General features: G+C 40.2%; 1 protein-coding gene across 3 annotated transcripts in view; it reads right to left on the bottom strand.

Moving 5' to 3' along the window:
- The window catches only part of Ercc3 (ERCC excision repair 3, TFIIH core complex helicase subunit), a 31,045-nt gene extending 15,613 nt beyond the window's left edge, over window positions 1-15,432 (bottom strand). Inside the window, exons 1-10 of one of the 3 annotated variants that reach the window (XM_015479082.2) lie at window positions 15,282-15,432; window positions 14,738-14,943; window positions 13,872-14,108; window positions 12,280-12,329; window positions 11,705-11,840; window positions 11,354-11,518; window positions 10,702-10,906; window positions 8,904-9,218; window positions 6,301-6,485; window positions 2,227-2,429 (exon numbers count right to left, since the gene is read on the bottom strand). In XM_015479082.2, coding sequence (XP_015334568.1) covers window positions 2,227-2,429; window positions 6,301-6,485; window positions 8,904-9,218; window positions 10,702-10,906; window positions 11,354-11,518; window positions 11,705-11,840; window positions 12,280-12,329; window positions 13,872-14,108; window positions 14,738-14,943; window positions 15,282-15,309 — 1,730 coding nt within the window. In that variant the 5' untranslated portion in view covers window positions 15,310-15,432. Of the gene's footprint in view, window positions 1-2,226; window positions 2,430-6,300; window positions 6,486-8,903; window positions 9,219-10,701; window positions 10,907-11,353; window positions 11,519-11,704; window positions 11,841-12,279; window positions 12,330-13,871; window positions 14,109-14,737; window positions 14,944-15,260 lie in introns of all 3 variants that reach the window. The other 2 variants (XM_015479080.2, XM_015479081.2) reach the window with 2 other exon arrangements.
- Window positions 15,433-25,080: the final 9,648 nt, after the last annotated feature.

Genomic DNA, 25,080 nt, shown 5'->3' on the forward strand with positions numbered 1-25,080 from the left:
ACATAAAAATAAAATAAAGGTATTGTGTCCACCTACAATTAAAAAATAAATACTTGGGAAAAAAAAAAAAGGGAACTCTTGTTACCAAACACAGTAGTGCACAATTATAATACCAGTGACTCAGAAGACTGTGGCGAGTCTCTGCAACTTAGCAAGACACTACCTCAAAATAAAAATAAAAAGGACTAGGGATATAGGACCCTGGGTTCAAATCCCCAGTACAAACAAACAAACAAAAAAACCTCTCAGAAATTAACAAAAGTTCCAATAGATGTGTTATAAGACAAAGGGATAAAAATACAAGGAAAAAGATATGAAAATGGGTGAAGTGGTTCAGAAGATCTAACATCTGACCAATAGGGATTCTAAAAACAGAAAACAAAGAGATGATGATTAGCAAAGAAAAGGAGAAAAAACTCTCAGAACTGAAGGACACAAGTTTCCATACTGAAAGGGCCTAATGAATGTCCATTACAATGAAAGAAAAAATACTGAACTAGGCATAGAAATTTTGAAATTTAAAAAGAGAAAAAAAGAGAGGGAAAGATCATCCTATCTAATAGAAGAAGGAAACACAAATATCACAACAGACTGCAAACAGAGGAACTAGATGGCACCAGACTCCTGAGCAGCCACACTAGAAGCTTCAATGTAAATAAATACCAAGGACCAGCCAAACTACTGAAGGAGTTGAGTAAAGTCATATACAAGCACTCTAAGTCTTAAAAACCTTAAGAATCTAATGGAGCATTTGCTCCAACAAAATAAGTGACTAAGAAAGAGGAGACCTGAGACTAGGACATAGAGGTTCAACACAATTAAAAAGGTGAGGCCCAAGGTTATGTCCAAGGGAAGCCCAAGATGACAGCTGCTGGTATCCCTAGTCCTAGGTAACAAGCAAGTCAGAACAGAGGCGGAAGAGGAATAATGAATCTGACCAGGTAAAGAGAAAAACCAGAACTTAGAGATTACCTGACACTATTGAGAGGGAGCTTCTGGTTATATGAAAAGTCTGGAGAAGAGTAAGTAATCAAGTGTATGGAAAACTACACAAAAGCAACAACTAAACAAATAAAACATAATCATAGTACATTTACATATCTCCATCTGAACAATACTTATACAGTCAAAATGACACAGCACTGAATTTTAATTTAATCCCAAACTTGTGCCATTACCGTATTGGGAGCATGGTAGGAGAGAAAACAAAGAGGTGGGGTAGAAAGTGGTGTTTATAAAAAAACTACACCCTCAACTCCTGTAGTAGGAAGGTAGTAGGCAATTCCTGCCATTGATAATCCAGAAACTGCTGCATAAACTACTTAGAAATAAGAAGGTAAATGAAGGGAAAAAAATAAAGATTCAAAGTGGCTGCCTTCAGAGAACAAGGTAGAAACAGAGGTACAGAGAAATACTTTTTCATAATAATCTAAATGTTAACTTGGATAAAAATAAATACCTTTTCTAAATCTAGAAAAAGTACAATTTTAGAAACTTGAGAAATCTTAATTTTTCTATGCCTATTTTCCAATCCATACAATAATACCTCATATGGCTGAGGTAAGGATTGAATCATACATAGATACAGGACTCCTAGCACACAGCTTTATAGGAAGAAACTGGTCTGTATTCGTTCTTCTCTATCCACCACTACAAAAAAATAAGGACCTGTCTCCAAAGAGAACCTCGTCCTTTTGTGGCTGGAAGAAACACAGGCCTCCTCTTTCTTACTTGGCAGGAATTTTGCCATGGCAAGGATGTTAAGTGTAGGTGTGGGTTGTGATTTGGTGAGGATGTTCAGGGAGCAGTTCCCAAAAAGTTCTGGTTCAGATACTAATCCACACCTAGAATGCTGACCCAGCCCATCCTGCCTTCCTTCTTTGCCCCTGAACCATACAGTCTGGCCTTAACTTCCACCTACAGTGCTCACTTGGCCTGAAACTCCAGACACCAATTCCCATGCACACTTGGAGTCTAGATCTGAGATAGTGCCCACCCAGCACTGCACAACTCTGTGGCCCCTATTCTCTGAGGTCAGGGTAAACAAGCTCCACCTTCCTATATGTTCTAACCTCCAACTCTGACCACCTGCTTCTCTGTCTTGCCTGGCTCCTGGGACCAGAGGCAGAGAACCAGACCTACAGATCCCAAGAAATAGGCACCTTTGCTCCTCTCAGTGGGGAAGATAAACTGGTCTGGAAGAAACTCCAAGGTTTCAATTCTTACTTGTTCAGTCGAATGGCATATTCCTTCAAGGCAAACACGTTGTCAGCAAAGACAATAATCTTGTCGTTCCTCCTTTCATGAAACTTGATCAGAAACTGGCAAGCTCTGAACTTGTTGGGGTTCATGGTGTACAGCAAGATTCGTTTCTTAGTTTTGATTGCCACATATTCCCGGTAAAACTCAGGAGACATTGGGCACCAAACCTGGATGCAATAAGAAAAAGAGTCCGGCTGGGGATGTGGCTCTAGTGGTAATGCGCTTGCCTGGCATGCGCGGGGCGCTGGGTTCGATCCTCAGCACCACATAAAAATAAAATAAAGATGTTGTGTCCACTGAAAACGAAAAAATAAATATTAAAAAATTCTCAAAAAAAGAAAAAGGGTCATTTTGCAAGTTTAGACATCACATGATTGGAGACTCTGAAGCTCCTTTCATGTAGCAGAATTAGCTTTAAAATTCTTCAAAACAAAGCCAATGGTTATGAATTTTATCTCAAAACAGCAATCCTCCCTTATGGTGGTTTTGGTTACCCATGGTCAATGGGAGACTTAAAATATTAAATGGAAAATTTCAGAAATAAACAATCCAGAAACTTTAACTTGCACACTGGTTCTGAGAAGCATAGTGAAATCTCACATGGACCTGTTCTACTCTGCCTAGGATGTGAATATCCTTTCCCCAGCCTATCCACACTGTGTAACTACCTGTTTGTTAATCATCTGGTAGACATTTCAGTTATCAGATTGACTGTCCCAATATCTCATTGTTTGTGTAAGTAATCCTTATTTTACTTAATAATGGCCTAAAGCACAAAAGTAGTGATGCTAACAATTTGGATGTGTCAAAGAGAAGCATGTAAAAAAGGTAAAAGTTCTCAATTTACTGGGAAAGAAAAAAAAATCACATGCTGATGTTTCTAAGAGCTGTGTTAAGTTCAAACCTTTTATCTGTGAAATTGTAAAGGCGAAGAAATTATTGTTGGTTTTGCTGTTACACCTTACACACTGTAAAATTTTCTGCCACAGTACATTAAGTGCTTAGCAAAGATGGAAAATGCATGAGGTTACAGGATTTGGTACTATATGAGGTTTCTGGCATCCACTGGGGGTCTTAGAAAAAATCTCCCAGGGATAAGGGGGAACTACTGTATAGCTATAAATATATTCACAAAATTAAACAAAATCTAATACATAATGTTAAACTGGCACACTCTCATGTTCATCATGTAACAAAGATTTTTAAACACTATCATACCCAGGGAAATATTTTCATGCTATGTGCAAGTGAGGGAAACCAGATTTCTAACTATTGATGCTAGGAACCTCTCCACTTAGACCGCACCTCACACACAGTCAGCAATGCTCCTGAGAACTCCTCCCTTGCCCCACACCCTAGCAGGGCCAGGAGCACTTTAGTTAGACTCTCAGGGGTATGAGTACAAAACGCTCTGCCGCCAAGCTACCATATCCTGTCATGGTATCAGGGGCTTTCATTAATCCTTGTGCCTGCACCCTAAATCTCACTCAAAACTCCATAGCTGGCAAGTTCAGAGGCTGATAAAAAATAATACTAATTTCAAATTCATGTGTTTGACAGAATAAGAAATAAAGCTCCCACAGCCAGTGCCACTTCTATACAATCATGACAGACCAATTCTTTATGATGCCAGCCCTGCAGAATTAGTGGACAACATTATTAGCCAAACACCAAGTGGAGCTCAAATTCCACAGGTGCTGCTGATTTCCCTCTGGGCCACATCCTACCTGTGACTCTATGAGTTTCTATTTTTTATAGCCAATGCAGTTCTTTTTCACAGTGTAATCTTTAAAATTCTACATTTCACAAATCATGAAACACAAATGGCTCATGATATGTCATTAGTAAAGAGGAAAATATAAATTCAAACCATAAAGGGATACCACTTCACACTTAACAGGTTAGCAAAAATCAAAAGAAAAAAATCACTATTCGGTGTTAAAGGAGATGTGAAGTATCAATCACTACTGATTACTGCAACACCCACTTTGGGAAACAGCTGAGCATATTATGGTTTGGATCTGATCTCATGTGTTGAGGGCTTGGTCCCCAGTACAGCAATATTCAGAGGTGGAGCTTTGGGGAAGTGATTGAATTATGAGGACTCTGACCTTATCAGTGGATTGATTAATCTACTCATTACTTAAGTGTAGGTACTGGTGGAAACTATAAGCAAGAAACAATTTATTAGGAAAAATAAAGCCAATGGTTGTCAATGGAGGAGCATGGTTGGAGGAAGTAGGTCACTGGGGACGTGTCCTTTTTTCTCTCCTTGTCTCTCTCCTCCTATTCTCTCTTTATCTCTGTCTGTCTTCTTCCAGGTACCAAGATTTTATTAGCTTCCTTCTACCATATCCTTCTGCCATGTTCTTCCTCACCTTAGGTCTACAACAATGGAACTGGTTGATCATGGACTTAAACTTCTGAAACTATGAACCAAAATAAATCTTTCTCCTTCAAGTTGTGTCTGGTATCTGGTCTCGGCAAGGAAAAGCTGACTAACACAATAATATACTGAACATTCAGAAACTTTCAGCCCAGAACATTCCTTCAAAGTATGTCGTTCAGGAAGGGGTCCACTATAAGGTCATAGTCCACACTGTGAATAGAGAAATTCTTACAGAGGGCACTAGGAAATATCCAAAAAAAAAAAAAAAAAAGGCAGCAACATTGTCAAATGGCAAAAAAAATCTAACCTCCAAATTTATAGACAGAAAATAATCCAGTGGTTGCCCAGCACTGGGAGTAGGAGTTAGAGATAAACTCCAAAAAGACACAAGGGGATTTTGTGAGGTGTTGGGATTTTTCTTAAAGTGGATTATGAGGATAGGTACACAGCTCTTTACATTACTAACATCATAGAATTGTACACTAACAATGTATGAATTTTACTGGTATATAAATTAAAACCCAAAAAAGCTGATAAAAGAACAACTTAGCAACTCAAATATCTATCCATGTTTAAAAAAAAAAAAAAAACTTTTTTTATTGCTGTGTAGTATTCTGTTATATATCAAACTGTGCTATATCTGTATAATGGAATACTATACAGTGATTCAAAGGAATGAACTACAGATATGTGCACCATCAAAAAGGAATAAAGAATCATGTGAAGAATAAAAATGCTGAGAAAGACAAAAGTCACAGAGAAACATAATAACCCAATTCCACTGACATAATTTTTTAAATTAAATCAGGCAAACATATATTGAGGGAAATATATGTAGAAGGTAAAGTAATAAACGAAAGCAAGACAATAACAAATACAAGCTTCATGATAGAGGTCGGCACTGACAGATAGAAAGGAAATGAAAGTGGGAGGAACAGAAGGCCTTGAAGGTCCCAGCACCTGTTCTTAGATGGTGGCGATTCCACAGACACAACTAAAGGGTGAGGATTTTTTCAACACAGCAAGAATCTTCACAGGTTACTCACACTTACCTTTATCCAGGAGACCACTTCTCACACTTTCAGGACAGAGACCACCCTACTCTACCACTGAGCGACAGTCATTTTAAAGTACCAGAAAGGGGTTTTTTGGTTGTTGTTCCTTCTAAAAATATTTAGCTTTGAACATGAATTTTTAACACATACCTATGCAAGTACTCATTAGAGAAAAATATTGGGAAAATGTGCTTTTAGAAATAAAAAATTATTAAGGCCACAATCTGTCTTCTTGGGGTTTTGACATTGGGAGTGGCCTTGATGGACCCCTCAGGGAAAAGGTAGGCAGAACACTTTAGGGACTCAGTCAGAAAAGGAGGATGCTCATGGAGTATAGACCCAGTGGCCTGCATTAGTATCCTGACTTTACCAATTACTGACCATGTGACTCAGGACAAGGGATCCTGCTGCATTCATTTGTGAAATGGGTTAACATGCCCACCCCACAGGGTGAATGAGGGTATGGGAATAGGTAGCAGCAGTTTAGCCCAAGTCCTGACCTATGTATCTGCCATGAGGAATCAACCTGATCATGTCCCCCTGCCCACAAAAGGGGTCCTTCCCTCAGACACCCACCCAACCAGGCCCAGCTACCTCAGCACACTGGACTTTGGCGATGTAGCCACTGTTCTGCAGCTCCATCCAGTTGGCTTCATAGAGCTTGGGCCCAATCAGAAAATTTAAGTCCACAATTTTGTCATCTTCCCGGACAAGGGTTGCAGTCAAACCCAGCTTACAGTGGGCCTGCACGATGGTGAGCACCCTTCGGAACATCTTAGCTGGGGGAACAAGGAAAACATTCACACGATCACTTTCTAAACTGCTTAATTACCACATGCAGCTTTATGATGACTTAGCACCAGCCTTTGACACCACAGGGGCTAATTTGAAACCTCAGGAGCCTGGCTCTAGATAAAAATGACAAGGTAAGGGTTGGGGTTGTGGCTCAGTGGTGGAATGCTCGCCTACCATCCATGAGGTACTGGGTTCAATCCTCAGCACCACATAAAAATAAAAAATAAAGACATTGTGTCCACCTAAAACTAAAACATAAATATTAAAAAAAAAATGACAAGAATACTTCAACAACACTTGAAGACCTGTTTAAAAGATGAAATTGAGAACAAGGAAAAAATGATTTCAAGAAGGCTCCAAGTTAGCAAACTCCAGCAATCTCCTGATAGTAGCTAAGTTATCAGGAGTGCAATGTGAAAAGTAATCTTAGAATACCAGTAAGTTCTGACTTGCACAAAAATATTGCTCATCCTAGAACTTGTACTCAGGTGGCAGCTGGGGATCTGAAGGGAGAAAAGAACAAAAGGAATCAACTCTGATCAGCTTCCCACCATCTTCCCAGAAACCAGGGAGAAAACATAGCCTAAGACAGCAATGAAACCCCAGGCATCATTCTGCCCCAAGCATCAAGCACCTAGGGGTGACTGGGGCAGAAACTCCCCTTTCCAGACACCACCAATCAGATTCACTTTGGTCAACTAATAACTTATTTTTTCTTCCTTTGTTCTAAATGTTATAATTCTTTCTCATCTATCAAACTCAAAAAGGGTATAGGGTATTCATTTTAAAAGACTCAATTTATAAGTCTTCATGGGCTCAACTTTTAAAAATTCTAGACAGAAGGTTGAATTGAGTTGTGCTTATGGTACAACATAATTAAAGGTAGGGCTAGTGACATTTCAGAAATAAGTAAAAACAATAATCAGAGGGAAAAGACCAGAATGCACCAAAACACAATTGGAAAACAAGAATAGCGAAATAACACGGTTGTCTAACTCGAAGTTTTTGTTTCACACGCTGAAGCTTAACATGGTGATCTTTTTACATGCAAGTCAACTTGGTCACCCTCTGCTCCATCCCTCACATGGCTTTCCACGTATTCGGGATGCAAGCCAAAGTCCCTGCTGTGGCCTGACACCTCCATCTTGCCCTATCCTTGACTACCACTCTCTTCTTCCTCTAGTTGCACTGCCACCTTGTGTTGTCTGAACATGCCAAGTAACTTCTTACCACAGGGCCTGTGCCCTGATGCTTGCACCCCAAAGACATCTGGATCACTACCTGGTCTGCTGTGAACAGACCAAGTAGGGATCTTCAGACATCCACAGATGCTGGAGGAGCTTTCACTACACAAAAAGAACCAGATGCTTTGAACAATGTTCAAAAAGCAAAAAGAACAATGTTTTGAATGCTCTATGTATGCTTCACATTTCACTTTATTAGAATAATCTCAACTTTGGACTTATTTCTCAGGGCTCCCTGAAATCTGTTTTATGAAGAAAGGTTTAACTAGCCAGGCATGGTGGCGCAAACCATTTGCTCCCGCTAATGAGAGACTGAGGTCTTGGATCACTTAAGCCCAGGAGTTCAACACATGCGTGGGCAATGTAGTGAAATTCCATTTCAAATAAAGAGAAAGGTTTGCCTAGAAGACTATGCACAATAAAAGGAACAGACTCTCCAAAATGTTGTTACATGGAAGAACCATTATGCAAAGTACAAGAAGTCAGACACAAAAAATATATCATGTATGATTCTGTTTATATGAAAATTTCCAGAAAAGGCAAATCCATAGAGATGGAAAGCAGTTCAGTGGTTGCCTGAGGCTAGAGAAGAAAATAGGAATTGACTACAGATGGCTAGAGCTTCTATTAGATATTAACTAGGGACAAATATTAAGTCTTCAAATAAATCACAAAACTATTACAAGGGCTAAGCAGGGCTCCTGGTCCAGTTTCACAGGACCATAAAAATGGGTAAAGGGTGAAGTGAGTTGCAACAATAAGAAAGACGAAGAGGGGGCTGGGGTTGTGGCTCAGTGATAGAGCACTTGCCTAGCTTGTGCGAGGTGCTGGCTCAATCCTCAGCAACACATAAAAATACATAAACTAGAGGTATTGTGTCCATTCACAACTAAAAAAAGAAAGAAAAAGATGAAGAAAAGAAGAAAATATTACTTTCTAGATGAGTACCCTGAGTCAGTGATTAAGAAAGCTATGAAGGTACACACCCCTGCATCTAGTCCCACCTACCCATGCTTAAGAATTAGTTAAAAGCCAGCCAGCAAGTCTCCCTCATCATCTGCATGGACAAACACAGGAGGTTCTCCCCCAACCCAACAACTGAAAATTAATCTTTGTCTTTATAGTGAGCAGCAGACAGCTCAGCTTCAGCCTGCTTACCTGGAATAGTGTGCACTTCATCCAGGATCATGAGGCCCCATTCCTGTGTTTTAAGCCACTCCATGACTCGCTCAGCCTCCCAGGACCTCTTGGTAGTGTGGCCCAGCATGGAGTACGTGCTAATGGCAATGGAGCAGCCTATGGGCTTGTCCTTGGCATCAGAGGTGAAGCGGCAGATCTGGCTGTCATCAATGGTGGACCACATCTTGAACTGGGCTTTCCACTGCTCCACAGACACAGCAGAGTTGCCCAGCACCAGACAGCGCTTTCTGACAGTGCACGCAGCAGTCACACCAACCAGGGACTTCCCAGCACCTATAAGAAATCAAGGGATAATCCTACCAAAAGCCAGGTTGAAATGAAGGACAGGGATGATCAGGGACTCTTTAGCACAGGAATCTAGGCAAAATTTTTATAGTGGTCCTCACAGCAGACATTTGTGAGGCATGTACTGCTCCAGCTTGCTTTCCTCTTTAAAAAGAGGCATGCCCACTTTACACATGAGTAAAATCAGTGGGTGCTGGGCCCTTCTCTAGAACCTTACACAGAACCCCTTTAAATAGTGAAACCTTAAAACCAAACATTGAGAAGAAATATTTCTGTTAGCACTATTTTAAAGAAAGGAAAACTAGATGGAGAAGTACCTTGCCGGTGGCCTTAAGATACTGGTGCTAGGAACAGTGCACCTAGCATACATCCTGCAAAGGAAGGACTCGGCAAATGACAGCTATTAATTATTATACAGAAAACAGGGCTTAAGGATGCATTTAAAGGGCTGGGGTTGTGGCTCATTGGTAGAGTGCTTGCCTAGCACGCATGAGGCACTGGGTTCAATCCTCAGCACCACATATAAAAATAAAGGGAGGTTGGGGATGTGGCTCAGTGATAGGGCGCTCACCTACCATGTGCAGGGCGCTGGGTTCTATCCTCAGCACCACATTAAAAAATAAAATAAAGGTATTGTGTCCAACTACAACTAAAAAATACTTTTAAAAACCATGTGTTTAAAGTGTACACAATACTAGAAAAGACAGAGAAGGTGAGTTTACTATCATCCACCACCCAAAGAACAAGATAAAAATCAATATTCCTTTCAACACAAATTCTTCCTTTACCATCAAAATAACCTATGAAGTTAAAAAAAAAAAGATGGAAACTAAAGGCAGAGACCCATGTCTTAGGGACTTTGTGGGGGTGGGGAGTAGTCCCCAAAGGAGTCGTGTGGCCTCTGGTTAAGAACCTAGTAGGATAGGACGTTTTTTTTTTTTTTTTTTTTTAATTTGTTCTAATTAGTTGTGCATGGGGACTTGACATTCTTAAGGATAAGTGAGGTTGGTCAGGTGCCAATGTTGCTGCTGCTGCTGACTTTTCTCAGCCTTGCACACCATCAAAAGCCCTTCAGGAACAAACAAATCCATGCATCATTAGCCTGATTTTGCAGAATAGAAACCTAACTCTCTTGTACACAGAATGCCTACCAGCACTATCTCACCCCATACCTGCTCTGGTTTTCTTCATGTCCTCTACCATTGCCTGAGATTTAATACGTTGCTTAATTGATCTGTTTATTATCAGTCTGTACCCCAGATGAAGGAGCTCCATAGCCCTAGGGCTTAAGCAAGGAGCCACACACAGTAAGCATTCAATAAATATTTGCCAAGTCATGTATAGGGAAGTACCTAACCTCAGCTGTCCCTTGGAAAGGTATGACTTAGGAAAATCTGCCAAGGGAGAGTGGGAGGCAGCCGGCAGGTCCGGAGAGAAGCCTGGCCAACTTCCTCATTCAGGTTCCACTCACCGCAAGGAAGAACAATGACTCCCGATCGTGCACGTCCATTCCCAAACATCTTCCGCAGGCTCTTCTCCTGATAGGGCCTGAGGACGGCTGTGGGTTTCAGGTCAATGTTTATATCAGGGTTGACAGAATCATTCCGGAAGTCATATTCTGCTAACAGAGGGTACTCCAGGTGTATACAACGTTTCTGGAGCTCCTCAATCATTTCCTGAGGAGTCAGTATGAAAGAGGTTTTATTATCTTGTTAACTCCAAAAGTATGTTAAAAAACAACACATATTCCATTGAATCCAATGTTCAGAAAATGGCATTTTATCCAAAAGAATATATTTCACATCTTGCTTGCTAACAATTAAGTTAAAGGACAAAAAGCAATCCAAACTAGTAACACTGGCAAAACGAACTCTAATCAGAATCAAATGGATTCTCAGCAACTGTTTCTCATATCTCTTCAGATTTGCTTGTGAAAGTCTCTGTGAACTTGTGGGGACCAGCCTTCTAGCCTGAGGAAGAATAACATGATGGCCCACAGACACAAAAATGGGAATACAACTAAGGAACAGAAAGGAATCTCTTTCTCTCACACATATTACAGAGGAAGTTAGCGCAGGGCTGGACACATTTACTGGAGAAGCAAGGAGTGTACATTCACTAACCTGTTTGACTTCAAAGGATACTGTCTGTGTCTCTTCTTCTTCTTCTTCATCCTTGTCCATTTGCTCATAAAAGTCAAACAAGTCCGTAGGGATGTCAGATTTACCCTGTGGATCTGTCACCCGGGAAGTAGAAGGCCCACTGCCACTATCTGCCATCTTAGAAATCTGCTAAGAGAAAGGCAGGTTTCTGGACTTGCACAAAACATTTGACCCTGACATAATCAAACAAGAAATAAAGTTGCAAAGGGGGAGTAAAAGGCTGGGCTGCTAGATTGCCAATGCTAGAGTAAAGGAGAGAGCTGAAATCCCAAACATCTAGACCCTAGGTAACCCAGGAGCCCACGCACGCACGGCAGATTTGCTTGTGAAAGTCTCTGTGATGAGTTCAGTGGCCTCCCCCTCAGCATTCCTCAGGCGGCATTCGCGGATCACTGGATCTTGGAGAAGATGCTGGATGACATCGGGGTGAGAGCTTTCAACAAAGTACCTACAAGCAGGAAAGGAAGGAGGTGCCTACTGACCACTTCCTCATTTCCAAAAGACTATGCTAATCACTTGATTCAATGGTCTGGAAATAGTGGCCTCATAATGACTTTCCTTACTCTTTTGCTCCCCCTACAACTCTCTGCCAAATCACAGCTTGGCTCTGACAAAACATGAGAGTTGGGGGCAAATCCCTACTTTGAAGTCAAGTCAGCCAGGGGTCTGAGCCCTAGCTCCCTTACTAGTGGAAACACAGTGGCCAGCAAATGAATTTCCCACATGGGCCACATCTCTTTGTTCTTTTTATCTGTGCTTCAGGGGAGTGAGATGTTTGCACAGAGCAGACAGCCCATGCACATTAGCTCCTGCCCACAGCCCTTCCTCCTATCTAGTGCATGGAGGATGACAGTGCCTTGGGATGGGCCTATCAAAGAATCTCTTACCTGTTGTGTTTTAGGACCAGCTTGACTTTCCCATAGCTGACAGTACACAACTGCAAGTAGACACAACACCCAACAGGCAAAATTAGCAATGAGCAGCTCATTCAGAAACATTCTCTACTGGTCAATCTTACCATCTTCCAACCAAGTGAACAGCTGGGTTTACTTTAGCAAAACCCATTGTATGATCCTAAAACAGATAAGCCTAAACAGAACTTCTTTCACTGGCTTCTGATTTTTGACAAAACCTTCCTCCTGCCTAGCTAATTCTCAGCCACATCTCTTAATTTATAAAACACTGCTTAAACTCCCCTTTTTGTGTTTCCCATTTTACTTTCTTCTCCATGCCAACAGCCCCCATCCTAATCCAGAGGTTTATCCTATCACAACAATGTTACTATAGCTCCTAGCATACAAGTGTGCATGGAGTATATACTTAGTAATTACTTAGTAATAACTAATAACTTGCTGCATAAAGGAAATATAAAACCACCTAGCCTTCCCATCAATGTTCCTATTTCTTCAACTAGAATTTAGGGAATACAGCTTAAATCCTCCCAGCTTCCCAACAACCTTCAGGAAGGAATCCAGCAGAGATTATGTGGTGGCCATAAAAATCTTCCACTCAGACCTTGGGCTGCTGCCTACCCCTGCTGCCCCTCTGATCCACCACTGCATTGCCCCAGGGACCAATACAGGACATTTCCAAAAAGTCCTCTCTCTAGACACCTTGCAAGAAAAAAGAACTCTCTCCAGAGTTCCTGCCAGCTTCCCCGGGAGTGGATGCCTAATGGCCTCTTCTGCCACTCCAGAATTGGAATCTGAATCAAATTCCCATTAGATCAGGCAAAGATAATGAAAGTCACCATTCGTCTCTTTTGAATAGCATTCATCCATGTTCAAATGCTGCTCAAACATTACTTCAATATTTGAAGTTCTTTTTTACTATCCCTAATAGAACTCATTGACTCTGAGTCTCATGCAAGTATTTACCCTTAAATGGAGTTTGGCAACTGTATCAGTCAGTTCAGGCTGCCATAACAAAATACCACAGAGTGGGTGTCTTAAACAACATTTTATTTTCTTCGAGTTCTGGAGGCTAGAAATTCATAATCAAGGTACCTGCTGATTCAATTTCTGGTGAGGGTTTTATTCCTGGTTTATAGACTGCCACCTTCTTATTGTGCAATACAACAGGGAGGCAGATAGAGCTCTCTAGTGTCTCCTAATAAGGATACTAATCCTATTGGATAAGAGCCACACTCTTAGGTCTTCATTTGGTTGAAACAAATATAATTATAGGCCTCAGGATTTGAACATATAAATTTTGGGGGACACAATCCATTCCACCACATCACCCATTTTGGGCTGCTTTCCCAAATAACCCTGGCTAGTATATGTCTGAATTACTACCCCCACTGTGTTAGTACAACACTGGGTCCACAGGAATAGCAATGGGTTATTATTATGCTTCCCACAAAAGATACAAATGGCACATTTTCATGGCTATCATAGAATGATAATCAGTAGCATCTAGCCCCATTATTACCACACTGTCAAGGCAGGCAGAAATGCTAGCCTCAGCCCCGACTTGCCTTAATAAACTGAATAATTCCATCAGGGACTCCAGTCTTGCTGAGCTTCCTGAGGTACTCAGTGATGTCACTGGTTTGCAGCCCAACACTGACAGCTGCATACAGGGAGTAGGCAGTTAGCTTGTATTCATGTACATGGGTTGGTCGGCACACGGGCTCTGCAATAGCCACCAGGAAGTCTTGGGCATATTTGTAAACTGGAGAGAAAGCTTCCAAGAAGATGTGGCCATCAGGAGCCTGAGAAACACAAAATCAACACAACAGACAAGAAAACTAATGAGATGCAAAAACTCAAGACTCTTTCCCATACTGTTATCAAGAAAGGATAAGCCATCTGACACCAGGGATACTTGTGCAACCAGTACTTCAGAGAACTGTAGGTACTGTTACTTTAACCAGATACAGAAGAGCAGGGGAAAACAGAAGAAGAGGTTTCCCAAATTGTATCTGTTTCCCACTGTTCTGCAGAGGAAAATCTTCCCCACATTACTGGCTATCCTCAAGCTACTTTTTGGCTAGATTTCAACTGAGTATAGAACATTAATTATTTTAATGTTGCGCAAAAGCTGGCTACTAAAAAATTATGAAATAAATTGTTAACAGAATAAATGCTATTTATTAGGCCAGTAAAGTACTTTCCAATATGTAGTAGGTAGAACTAGGGAAGGAGTGGAAGTGAAAGGGTTAGAGATGAAGAAAGCCCAAGCATGTTTGGCTGACCTATGTGTGACCAGCTGTTCAAACAGCTGGTTGCCTCTCCCAGCTGGTTCCGAGAGGCTGTATCCGACATTTTGGGGTCTAAGAATGTCCAAGATTTAGCTGCCACTCTAGACCTTTGGGCCCTGCCTGACAGAAGGCATGCTTACCACCCAGAGGGGTCTGGAGGTGTGGTCATCCTTCAGTGGCATCTGCAGCCTATAGTCCTTGGCTCCGTATTCATCCACTTTGGTCCCGGCCTCATCCACCTGCTTCCCGGCCGCCGAGGGGACTGCCTCCTGAGAGTCGTTTCCAGGGGTGTCGTCTTCATCTTCCTCTTCATCCTCATAGTGCCGCTTCTTGGACTTCTTCTTGTCTGCGGATACCGACACAGAAGTGAGCCCAGCGGGAATCTCAGTTCACTATGCACTACAGGCAGGAACCTGGAAGCAGCTTCATTCCACGGGCGCCTCCATCTCCTAAGCAAGAGCCATCTGAACCCCGCAGGCGTCGAGTCCCTCAACCTCCTCCCACCCACAGCTGCTGGTAGGGCTGCGCCCAGGTCCCGCATCTCCCCAGCCTGGCGGTCCGCGGGACAAGGTGTACGCGTGGGCTCGGCCGCAGCCAATACACCCCGGGCAGCTCTGACACCGAGCGGTGAGGGCGGGGCCGACAGGAACAGAAAAGACACACCGCGCCCGTGCCTCCTCTCACCGCGGTCCGCCCGGTCTCTTTTGCCCATGGCAGCGACGTTAACAGCCCTTGGACACCCCCAGCGCCGACCGCTCACCGTGGCGTCTTCTTTCAGAGGAACTTCCGGCCCACAACGGAAGCTTAGCACCACTCACAGGAAGTCCCTCCTTTGGTCTCAGGTCCGGGAAGGGAAGGGTTGGAGAGGTGTAACGGGTTTCGGTCACGTGTTGCGGACAACCTCTAGTCCGGAAGTGAGGTGATTGTCGAGCGCCGGTGTCTTCGGGCAGCTTGCCATTGTCGCTGGGGTAGAACATTGAACAAATTAAAGGCCTTGTCCTAGAATTTAAGTTCCAAAGGAGCCTTGAACGAATAAATATGGTGCGAAGTGCTCTGAGGTAAAATAATACGGCCCAGAATAATGGGCAGGTGCCATTCTAGAGTGGTCCTGGAATACCCCTCCTAAGTGGAGTTATGTGAGCTGCAAAAATGATGGACCTAGGGAAAGGTGTAGATTTGGAGGGTGGTCTTAACGTATTATATATGAGGCAGCTGTATTAGTTTGCTCAATTTATTCATAACAAATACCACAGACTACATCACTTAAACAGAAATTTATTTTCTCACTGTTCTGGAGGATAAGGTCCAATCTGATTGGGTTCCTGGTGAGGGCCTGATTATTGGCTGGCAGAAAGCCACTTTCTCCCTGTGTCCTTTTGACATCTCTTTACTTGTAAAGACACTAGTCCTATTAGATTAGCCCCACCATTACTACCTCTTTTCAACCCGCATTATTCTTTACAGGCCCTATTTTCAAATACAGTCATAGTGAGGGCTAGGCCTTCGATACATGAATTTTGGAGAAGATGCTGTTCCCATAGCAGTGGCCTATTAAACAATTGTCAAGAACAATATTATATATGATTCTGAAATTCTGGATAGCATTATAAATTTGGGAATTGTCAACATATCTGGTATTAAAGCTATAGAACTGGTTGCGGTTACCTAGGGAGTGAATGAATGTAGGTAGAGGCCCAAGGACTGAGGACCTTTCATAGTGAAGAGGTTGCAAAAATAGCATGGTACTGGTACCAAAACAGGAAGGTAGACCACTGGTACAGAATAGAGGACACAGAGACCAATCCACAAAATTACAACTATCTTATATTAGACAAAGGTGCCAAAAGCATGCAATGGAGAAAGGATAGCATCTTCAACAAATGGTGCTGGGAGAACTGGAAATCCATATGCAACAAAATGAAGTTGAATCCCTCTCTCTCACCTTGCACAAAAGTTAACTCAAAATGGATCAAGGAGCTAGGAATCAAACCAGAAACTCTGCGTCTAATAGAAGAAAAAGTTGGCCCTAATCTCCATCTCGTGGGGTCGGGCTCCAAATTCCTTAATAGGACACCGATAGCACAAGAGTTAAAATCAAGAGTCAATAATTGGGACGTATTCAAACTAAAAAGTTCTTTCTCAGCAAGAGAAACAATAAGAGAGGTAAATAGGGAGCCTACATCCTGGGAACAAATATTTACCCCTCACACTTCAGATAGAGCCCTAATATCCAGAGTATACAAAGAACTAATTAAACAACAAGAAAATAAATAACCCAATCAACAAATGGGCCAAGGATCTGAACAGACACTTCTCAGAGGAGGATATACAATCAATCAACAAATACATGAAAAAATGCTCACCATCTCTAGCAATCAGAGAAATGCAAATTAAAACCACTCTAAGATACCATCTCACTCCAGTAAGAATGGCAGCCATTATGAAGTCAAACAATAACAAGTGCTGGCGAGGATGTGGGGAAAAGGGTACACTTGTACATTGCTGGTGGGACTGCAAATTGGTTCAGCCAATTTGGAAAGCAGTATGGAGATTCCTTGGAAAGCTGGGAATGGAACCACCATTTGACCCAGCTATTCCCCTTCTTAAACTATACCCAAAAGACCTAAAAAGAGCATACAACAGGGACACAGCTACATCAATGTTCATAGCAGCACAATTCACAATAGCTAGACTGTGGAACCAACCCAGATGTCCTTCAATAGATGAATGGATAAAAAAAATGTGGCATTTATACACAATGGAATATTACTCAGCACTAAAAAATAACAAAATTATGGCATTTGCAGGGAAATGGATGCATTAGAGCAGATTGTGCTAAGTGAAGCTAGCCAATCCCTAAAAAACAAATGCAGAATGTCTTCTTTGATATAAGGGGGGCTACTCAAAACAAAGCAGGGAGGAAGAGCATGAGAAGAAGATTACCATTAAATAGGGATGAGAGGTGCATGGGAATGGGAGAGAGAAGGGGAATTGCATGTAAGATGGTAGAAGACCCTCATGGTTATGCAAAATTACATATAAGATGGTGTGAGGGGGAAGATAAAAGAGAGAGAAACGTGTCACAGTAGATTGGGTAGAAAGAGGTGATGGGAGGGGAGGGGAGGGGAGTGGGGATAAGAAGGGCAGCACAATACAATAGACACTAATATGGCCCTATGTATAAACATGGCTGTATAACCAATGTGATCCTGCAATCTGTACACGTGGAAAAATAAGATTATGTACCCCATTTGGATCAAATGTATGATATGTCAAGATCATTGTAATGTTTTGAGCAACTAATAAAAAAATTTAAAAAAAAAAAGGAGTCTTGGGTAACACCACCCGAAGGGCAATCAGAAGATGGTAAAATTAGGAGGCCTGGAAGTGCTCATTTCATTTCAAAGTGGAGGAAGGAATGGACTATGTCAAATGCTACTGATCAACAGATTAGATTAAAAGATTAGATTAAAGATTGAGACTCAGCAATAGATTTGCAATGTAGAGATCAGTTCTCTGCTGAATGACTTTAGTACATTGAAGATTTGCTGTTGGCCCATGGTCTAAGTGAATTTCACTGAAGAGGTGGAAGAACCACACTTTTTAAACTGGCTTTTATGTTGATAGTGGTGGCACACATGCCTGAAATCCCAACTACTTGGGAGGCTGAGACAGGAGGACTTGCAAATTTGACATCAGCCTTACCAATTTTGCAAGACCCCATCTGAAAAGATTAAAAAAGAAAGTCTGGGAATGTTGTTCAACAGTAGAATACCCCTGGGTTTAATCCCCAGTTCTTAAAAAAACCCCCAAAAACCTAATAAGTGAAACTGACTTTTATATTTTCATGTTTTCCCTTTGTTTAAAGTAAAAAATCTTGAAAATTGGTAGAAAGTATAGCAAAGGCTACTTAAACCACACACAACACTACCCTCTAGCTGTCTACTTAAGGGATGGGAGGAGGGGTGGGGGTGGAGGACCCTGGGCTTTCTTTGCAATTGCTAGTTAAGCACCCTATCACTGAGCTACATTCCCAGACTTTTTTTCTGTGAGTAGTTTTCTCTCTCTCTTTTGTTTGTATGTGTAGGTGTCTTTATACCATGAAAATATTACTTGTCCAAGTAATATTGTGAGCTACAAAAATGATGTACCATATTGACATATGGTGATTTTATATCCTCTTTTGTTTTATTCACTTCTTAAAGTGAGTGTTTAATAACAATTTAATATTTCATTGCATGACAATATCATAATTTACTTAGCCAGACCCTAGTTGGGGGCATTGGGATAGTACCTGTTTACCCAGTTATGAGTAGCTCTATGATGAATATCTTCAGATACAAATTACATATTTTTTTTGTACCAGAGATTAAACCCAGGGGTGCTAAGCCACTGAGCCATAGCCCCAGTATTGGCATCAGATCAATATTGGCATCAGATTCACCATTTTAGGTCAGGAGCCATTTTATCTAGAGGTTCCAAAGTTTCAATTCTGAGGCAGTGCTGCTTAAGAACAAGTACCTGCTAAAACAATCAACCCCATCCAGCTTAAACTCATATGCAGTTTATGAGATTCTTGTGGGCTATAAAGCTGCTCTTTAAGTGCCAACAGGCTGCTGCTCTCCTTGAAGGGACAGCCTTGTGGTTATGCCTCCTGTTATGGACAATAAATCTCTTGCGTGATATTCTGGTGTGTGGCGTGGTTCTTGGACTTCACATGGACTCTGCAAGTGTCCTTTCACCCAGCCTATTTTATTATTTTATTTTGAGGCAGGATCTTGCTAAATTGCTTAGGGCATCGTGAAATTGCTTTGAACTCGGGATCCTCCTGCCTCAGCCTCCCAAGCCACTGGGATTACAGTGTGAACCGCTGCACCCAATCTGGTGTAAAGGCATTTTTAAGATATGATTAACAGTCACAATTAATAGAGTTTAAGTAAAGTTTATCCTCAGTAGTGTGAGTTGACCGATCCTATCACTTGAAGGCCTTCAGGGCAAAGACAGGCTGAAGTGGCACACACCTGTAAACCAGCAATTTGGGAGGCTGAGGCAGGAAGATCACAAATTCCAGGCCAGTCTAGGCAATTTATCAAGACCCTCTCTCAAAATAAAAACAAAAGAACTGAAGGTATGGCTCAGTGCTAGAATGCCCCCTGGGTTCAGTCCCTAGTACCACCAAAAAATAAAAATTAAAAAAAAAAAGCTTACAGTTTTTCTGAGAATAAGGGAATTCTGCCTCCAGACTACAAGAGAGATTCCAAGTTTCTAGCCTTTGGATTCAAGAGTACAACTCTTTTTTTTCCACATTTTTTATTTGTGCATTATAGGTGTATATATTGATGGGAAAAATACAACATGTATGTGAATTTCTGACTTGCTAGCCCCTACAGCTATGTGAGCCAATTCCTTAAACTAACTCTATCTCTTGCTTTCTCACTCTTTTTCAATGAAAGATACATTCCTTCATTTGAGATAGATGGGCTCTCAGGAGAGAAAAAAAGAGACTCTTAGTAGATAGAGATCCAGATCTGCAAGCATAACCAATCATACTTGCCTCTTTAGTTAGATGAACAAAACCTTTAGCATATAGGTCAACCAGAACAAAAACATAACCAATTTAAACTCACCACATTCAAAGACTTATACAACATGCCCACAATTAATTTATAGCTAGACTGCTTAGACAAAAAAGGAAACACTGTGAACCCCAAATATCAAATGACTGTCTTGGCATTTGATTTTCAAAGAAGCTTCCTTGAGAATCTGCGCATTTCTTCCCAGAAAAGTCATATATAATCTGAGAACTCAACCTTAGGTGTGTCACTTGTTTTCTCTTCCCCAAGAAGTGAATGGCACTTGTGCCCTGTGTTTGGGATGTGTAGTCCCTTGCCGGTCTTCAATAAATCTTTGCTTGTGCCTTGCTTTGGATGCATCTTGGAATTCTTTTCAGCAACATAAGTCAAGAATCCACCTGGCTGAGTTGAGCTCGTATTTGAAGGGAAAGCAAGGAACAAGAGACTGGTAAGCGAGTAATGAAAGATGGAGACCAGGCAGAGATACACACAAGAATTTATTTGTCAGAGCTGACAAATAAAGGCCATCTCTCTATAAGAGAAAGCGGCAAAACAGGCTTGAATTCTGGGGCTTTTATGGGAGAGGCTCAGGAATCAGTGCCAGGCGGGTCCTAATGTGGGTGGTTAAGGGCTGGGTTGGTGTGGGGGAGTGGTGTGCCTCTCTCAGAAAGGCCCTTCTGTGGGAAAGCAAAACTTTTTCCTTAAAATGGCAGCTGTCACTTAAGATGGCCATCCAGATGCTAAAGCAAGGACCTTATACTATTGTCCCTTGGGGATTCCTCCTTGGACCCTTGTCCTGTGACACTGTTAGAAAGAACAAGGTGCCACAAGAAATCAAACACGAGCTCTAAAATGGGCGGGCAAGGCATTTTCTTCTAAGAGAACCTGGCTGGCAAGCAGGCCTGGTGGGCAGTCCATCAGTTTACATACCTAATGAAGCACTGCCCTTCATCCTGATTCGAAACTCAGGGCACAATTAGGGGTACAATCAATGATAGGTAACAGGAAAGGACTATAATTAAAATGGCTACAAATTTGATCCAATTAAGGCTGAATAGTATTTTCTGAAAATGGACCACCAGGCTTTTTATTTCTCACAGACACTAGGAGTCATTTCTCTGAAGAATCATGACTAATACAGATTTTGGTTCAGGGAAATAGGGTGCTGCCATTACCAATATCTAAAAACGTGGACATGATTTGGAATTGGGTAATGGGTAGAAGTTGTAATTTTTTTTTTTTTCCCCAGTACTGGGGATTGAACTTAGGGCCTCTTGCTTGCTAGGCAAGTCTCTATCACTGATCTATATCCCAAGGCTGAAAGAATTTTGAGGTGTATGATAGGAAAACTTTAGTTGTCTTGAAGAGATTGGTAGTAGAAATATGGATTGCCCCAACCCCTTGCCCCTAGCAACTGGGATTACAGGTGTGTGTGCCACTGCACACAGCCAATTTTAGGTTTTTATAGGCATACCTTACCGCATTCATAATGATTTCCACAGGATTCATTCCTATACATTAAAATTGCTAGGTTAGAGAGGACTCCTCTGAGGCTTGGGCTTGCATGCTATATGAAGGTATTAATTTAAACAATCTTTATGAGAGACCAATCTTCTTCCTTAGTAGGTAAGATAGTAGGCTTTGTGCTTTATTGCTTGTTTTGCTTTTTTTTTTTTTTTTTTTAAACTGGGAATTGAACCTGGGGCACTTTACCACGGAGCTACATCTTCAGTGCTTTTTTAAAAATTTGAGATAGAACTTTACTGAGTTGCTCTCTCCTAGAGAGTCATCAACTCAAGCAAGAAGCTACATTTGCAAACACACTGTGTCCAAGAAGACATCAGAACAAAACAATCACAGTGGAAATAAATATCAGCTTTATTAACACTCAAAGTGCCATTCATTTATATTCATTCCATAGTCCAGAAGGCTACTTAGAGTAAGCCTTTGCACCACAATCTTTCAAAAAAAAAAAACTAATATGTAAGAAAAAGCAATTTTCATTGTGCTAATAATTGCAAGCCTTCATGCATGATATATCTAAACAAAGATGTGTGCCAACAATATACAAATTTCCATATAAACAAAGTCATTGATAACTAACAAAATATAAACATGGTTTCTTTTATATTAGATTTTTAAAAAAGCTATTTACCAGCAAGAAAAAAATAAGAACATAGAAATTATAAAACTCAAAAATTTTATACATTTTTACAAGCACAATTTTGAATGAACATAAACTCAAAATGTGCATGAAATGTGGCACATACCACACTATAATCTGGCTTCTGGGAGGTTCTAATCACACCGGTTCCTTTTAACATAGTAATCTTAGTGACATTCAGCCTCAACATTGGACTTTATTCCTAACACTAGTAATTTTACATGGTACTGCATATTAAAACAAGATTTTCTTCAAATACAGTAACATTGTCAGATCGGAAACCTAATTTCCAATTCTTTTTCTGCCAGTTACTTAAAACACAGTACAGTATAAAGACACAATAATATATGTTTGGACATTTCTAAACCAATTTTTAATCAGTCACAGAGAATCACAATATACCATTGTATTGTTTTATAAAACCAGTCTGACCTTGCCCGTTAGGGGAAAAACTAAAAGGTTGTAATCTTTTAGGGGTATAATAAAGAAAATATTTAAAAAACAACAGTAGGACAGGCCCACAGCAACTGGAGATATAAAAATCTTGACATCTTTTCAAAACAATTTCATTTCTCACATTTTTTTCATAGCTTTGAGAATTCAAAGGCCATGTTAGTGGACAGTGTGTTTTGCTACTGCTTAAAGCCTGTCTTTCTCTTAATTTGCATTTCACAGAATTGTCAAAAGAATTCAATGCCTTTCCTTGCAATAATATTTTAATTGAGCTCTAAGTACAACTTGTCTCCAATTCTGGAAATACAAATACATCTTAAATGGTTAAAAACAAAATTAAAAAAATATTTTGATCAGCCAGCTGAAAATATATTCATATAGTAAATAAATCTCTCAGAAAGCTTTTATATATATTTAATTATCCTAACTAAATAGTACCCTTATAAAACAAGTTCATAAAAATGTAGAAATGAAATGAAAATAAGAATTTACTGGGATATATATACATGTGCCTACAAACAGAAAAAGACATTTCCACACATACACACATCCCGATACAGAGTTACAAAGCATACTTACAACTTAGTAATGGATTTTAGAATACAGTTATAAAATTAGAAAGTAAACTGGAACTCCTGAGTTCTTAAGACAAAGATAGAACCATAGATAAGTTTTAGAAGTAAGTCAGACATAGCAGTGCAGTAACTGATGGCTACATCTTGAGAGAAGTTGAAACAGACACAGACAGTAGTTTAATGCACCCATTCATGACGCTCATACACTCAACAATTATTGGTCAGAGTAGTAAATCAGTGTACAAATGAAACATTTCCAAAAATGTGCAAAAAAGTCAACCTTAATAGGAAACAAAAACCTCTGTATATAATTATAAACTGCCCAGCATTCAAATGAGATTAAAAACATTTACTGAGAGAAACCAATATGTTAAATATAGAGATTTAATGGCTACTTTTAAAAATGTACATTAAGTCAAAGGGTCAATTTACAAATTGATAATCATAGTCTGCAACAATTAAAAGTTTATTTTTAAATTTATCCAAGTTTACTTTTATTTACAATGAATAAAAAGAATCATGCGAAATGTAAGAGATGTCAGACATTAAAAGTATTTTTGGTATTAACTTTTTTATAATATTTCAGGATGCAGGGTAGCAAATTTAAAAACCAACAGTGACAGAAAAAATGTAAACCTTTTGCTAAATAAGATTGTATTAAAACAATAGCTTGTGTTTAAAGAAATATTCTTATCCCTATACACTATACTTTTAATTGAAAAGAGTGTTTTAAGGGTTTGGCCCCCTTTTCTTTTGCCCATAAGCCTTTCAGCTCAAATGTTTTCACTAGTCTTCTCCTTATAACCAGGTGGAAAAAAAATTTCTTTGGAAAAATGAGAACATGTCAAATTCATTCTGGAGTCTAAGCATCTAACAGAGTTTAAGATATAATTGTGTTACTTATCTCTCCCCTTTAAGTAATGCTAATGCTAAAATTATAATTACATAATTTTTAAAAAGAAGTTTTAAAAATATATAAATAAGTGAACACAAAAGTGCTTTTCAGGATAGTCATAAACTTTTCTCAACTGGCATTAAGAGATTTAGATTATTTGGGGACAAATTCTGCACATATACTAAAAAGTAGACATCTCCTTATGTTCCAAAATGTCTATGGCACAAAGCAGACATCAGTCATAACCTATTTTTCTTCACAGCTTTGCTGAAATGCCCCGCAAGTCAAATACAAGCTCATAAATGTTAAGACACTAGAAGAAGATACGCCACCACCCTGAGGCACTGGACGTCAATATGTATCTACATGCATCTGTGCTCAAGTGACGTTAGTAAGATTGGCACGTGTACAAGCTTCATTTTGTAATGACTACCTAACTCCTTAATAGTTGAAATAAATTCTGTACCTATAAATGCAAACACTGAGCACCTGTCCTTTTCCTTGAATGATAGACCAGTATACAAATTATACTAGTACCTGCTTTATTATTTTTATTCTAGTAGCTTACAGTGGGCAGATATAACAGTGCGAATCATTTTGGCTATGTGTGCAAGGAATATAAAAGCTTTGGTTTAAAGTAATTCTAAAAATACAGATTGTGATGCAAATACGAAGTCATCAGGCAGAGGGAATAACAGTATTCATGATTTAATGCCTTTGTTGTTATTAACAACAATATGACTGTCAATTAAAATGCACAATTATGAAAAAACCCAAAGAATTATGTAAGAGACTGTGTACGAAACAGACACAATTTACTCTT

This window comes from Marmota marmota, unplaced genomic scaffold (assembly GCF_001458135.2).
Source record: "Marmota marmota marmota unplaced genomic scaffold, marMar, whole genome shotgun sequence".
NCBI classification, from domain to species: Eukaryota; Metazoa; Chordata; class Mammalia; order Rodentia; family Sciuridae; genus Marmota; species Marmota marmota.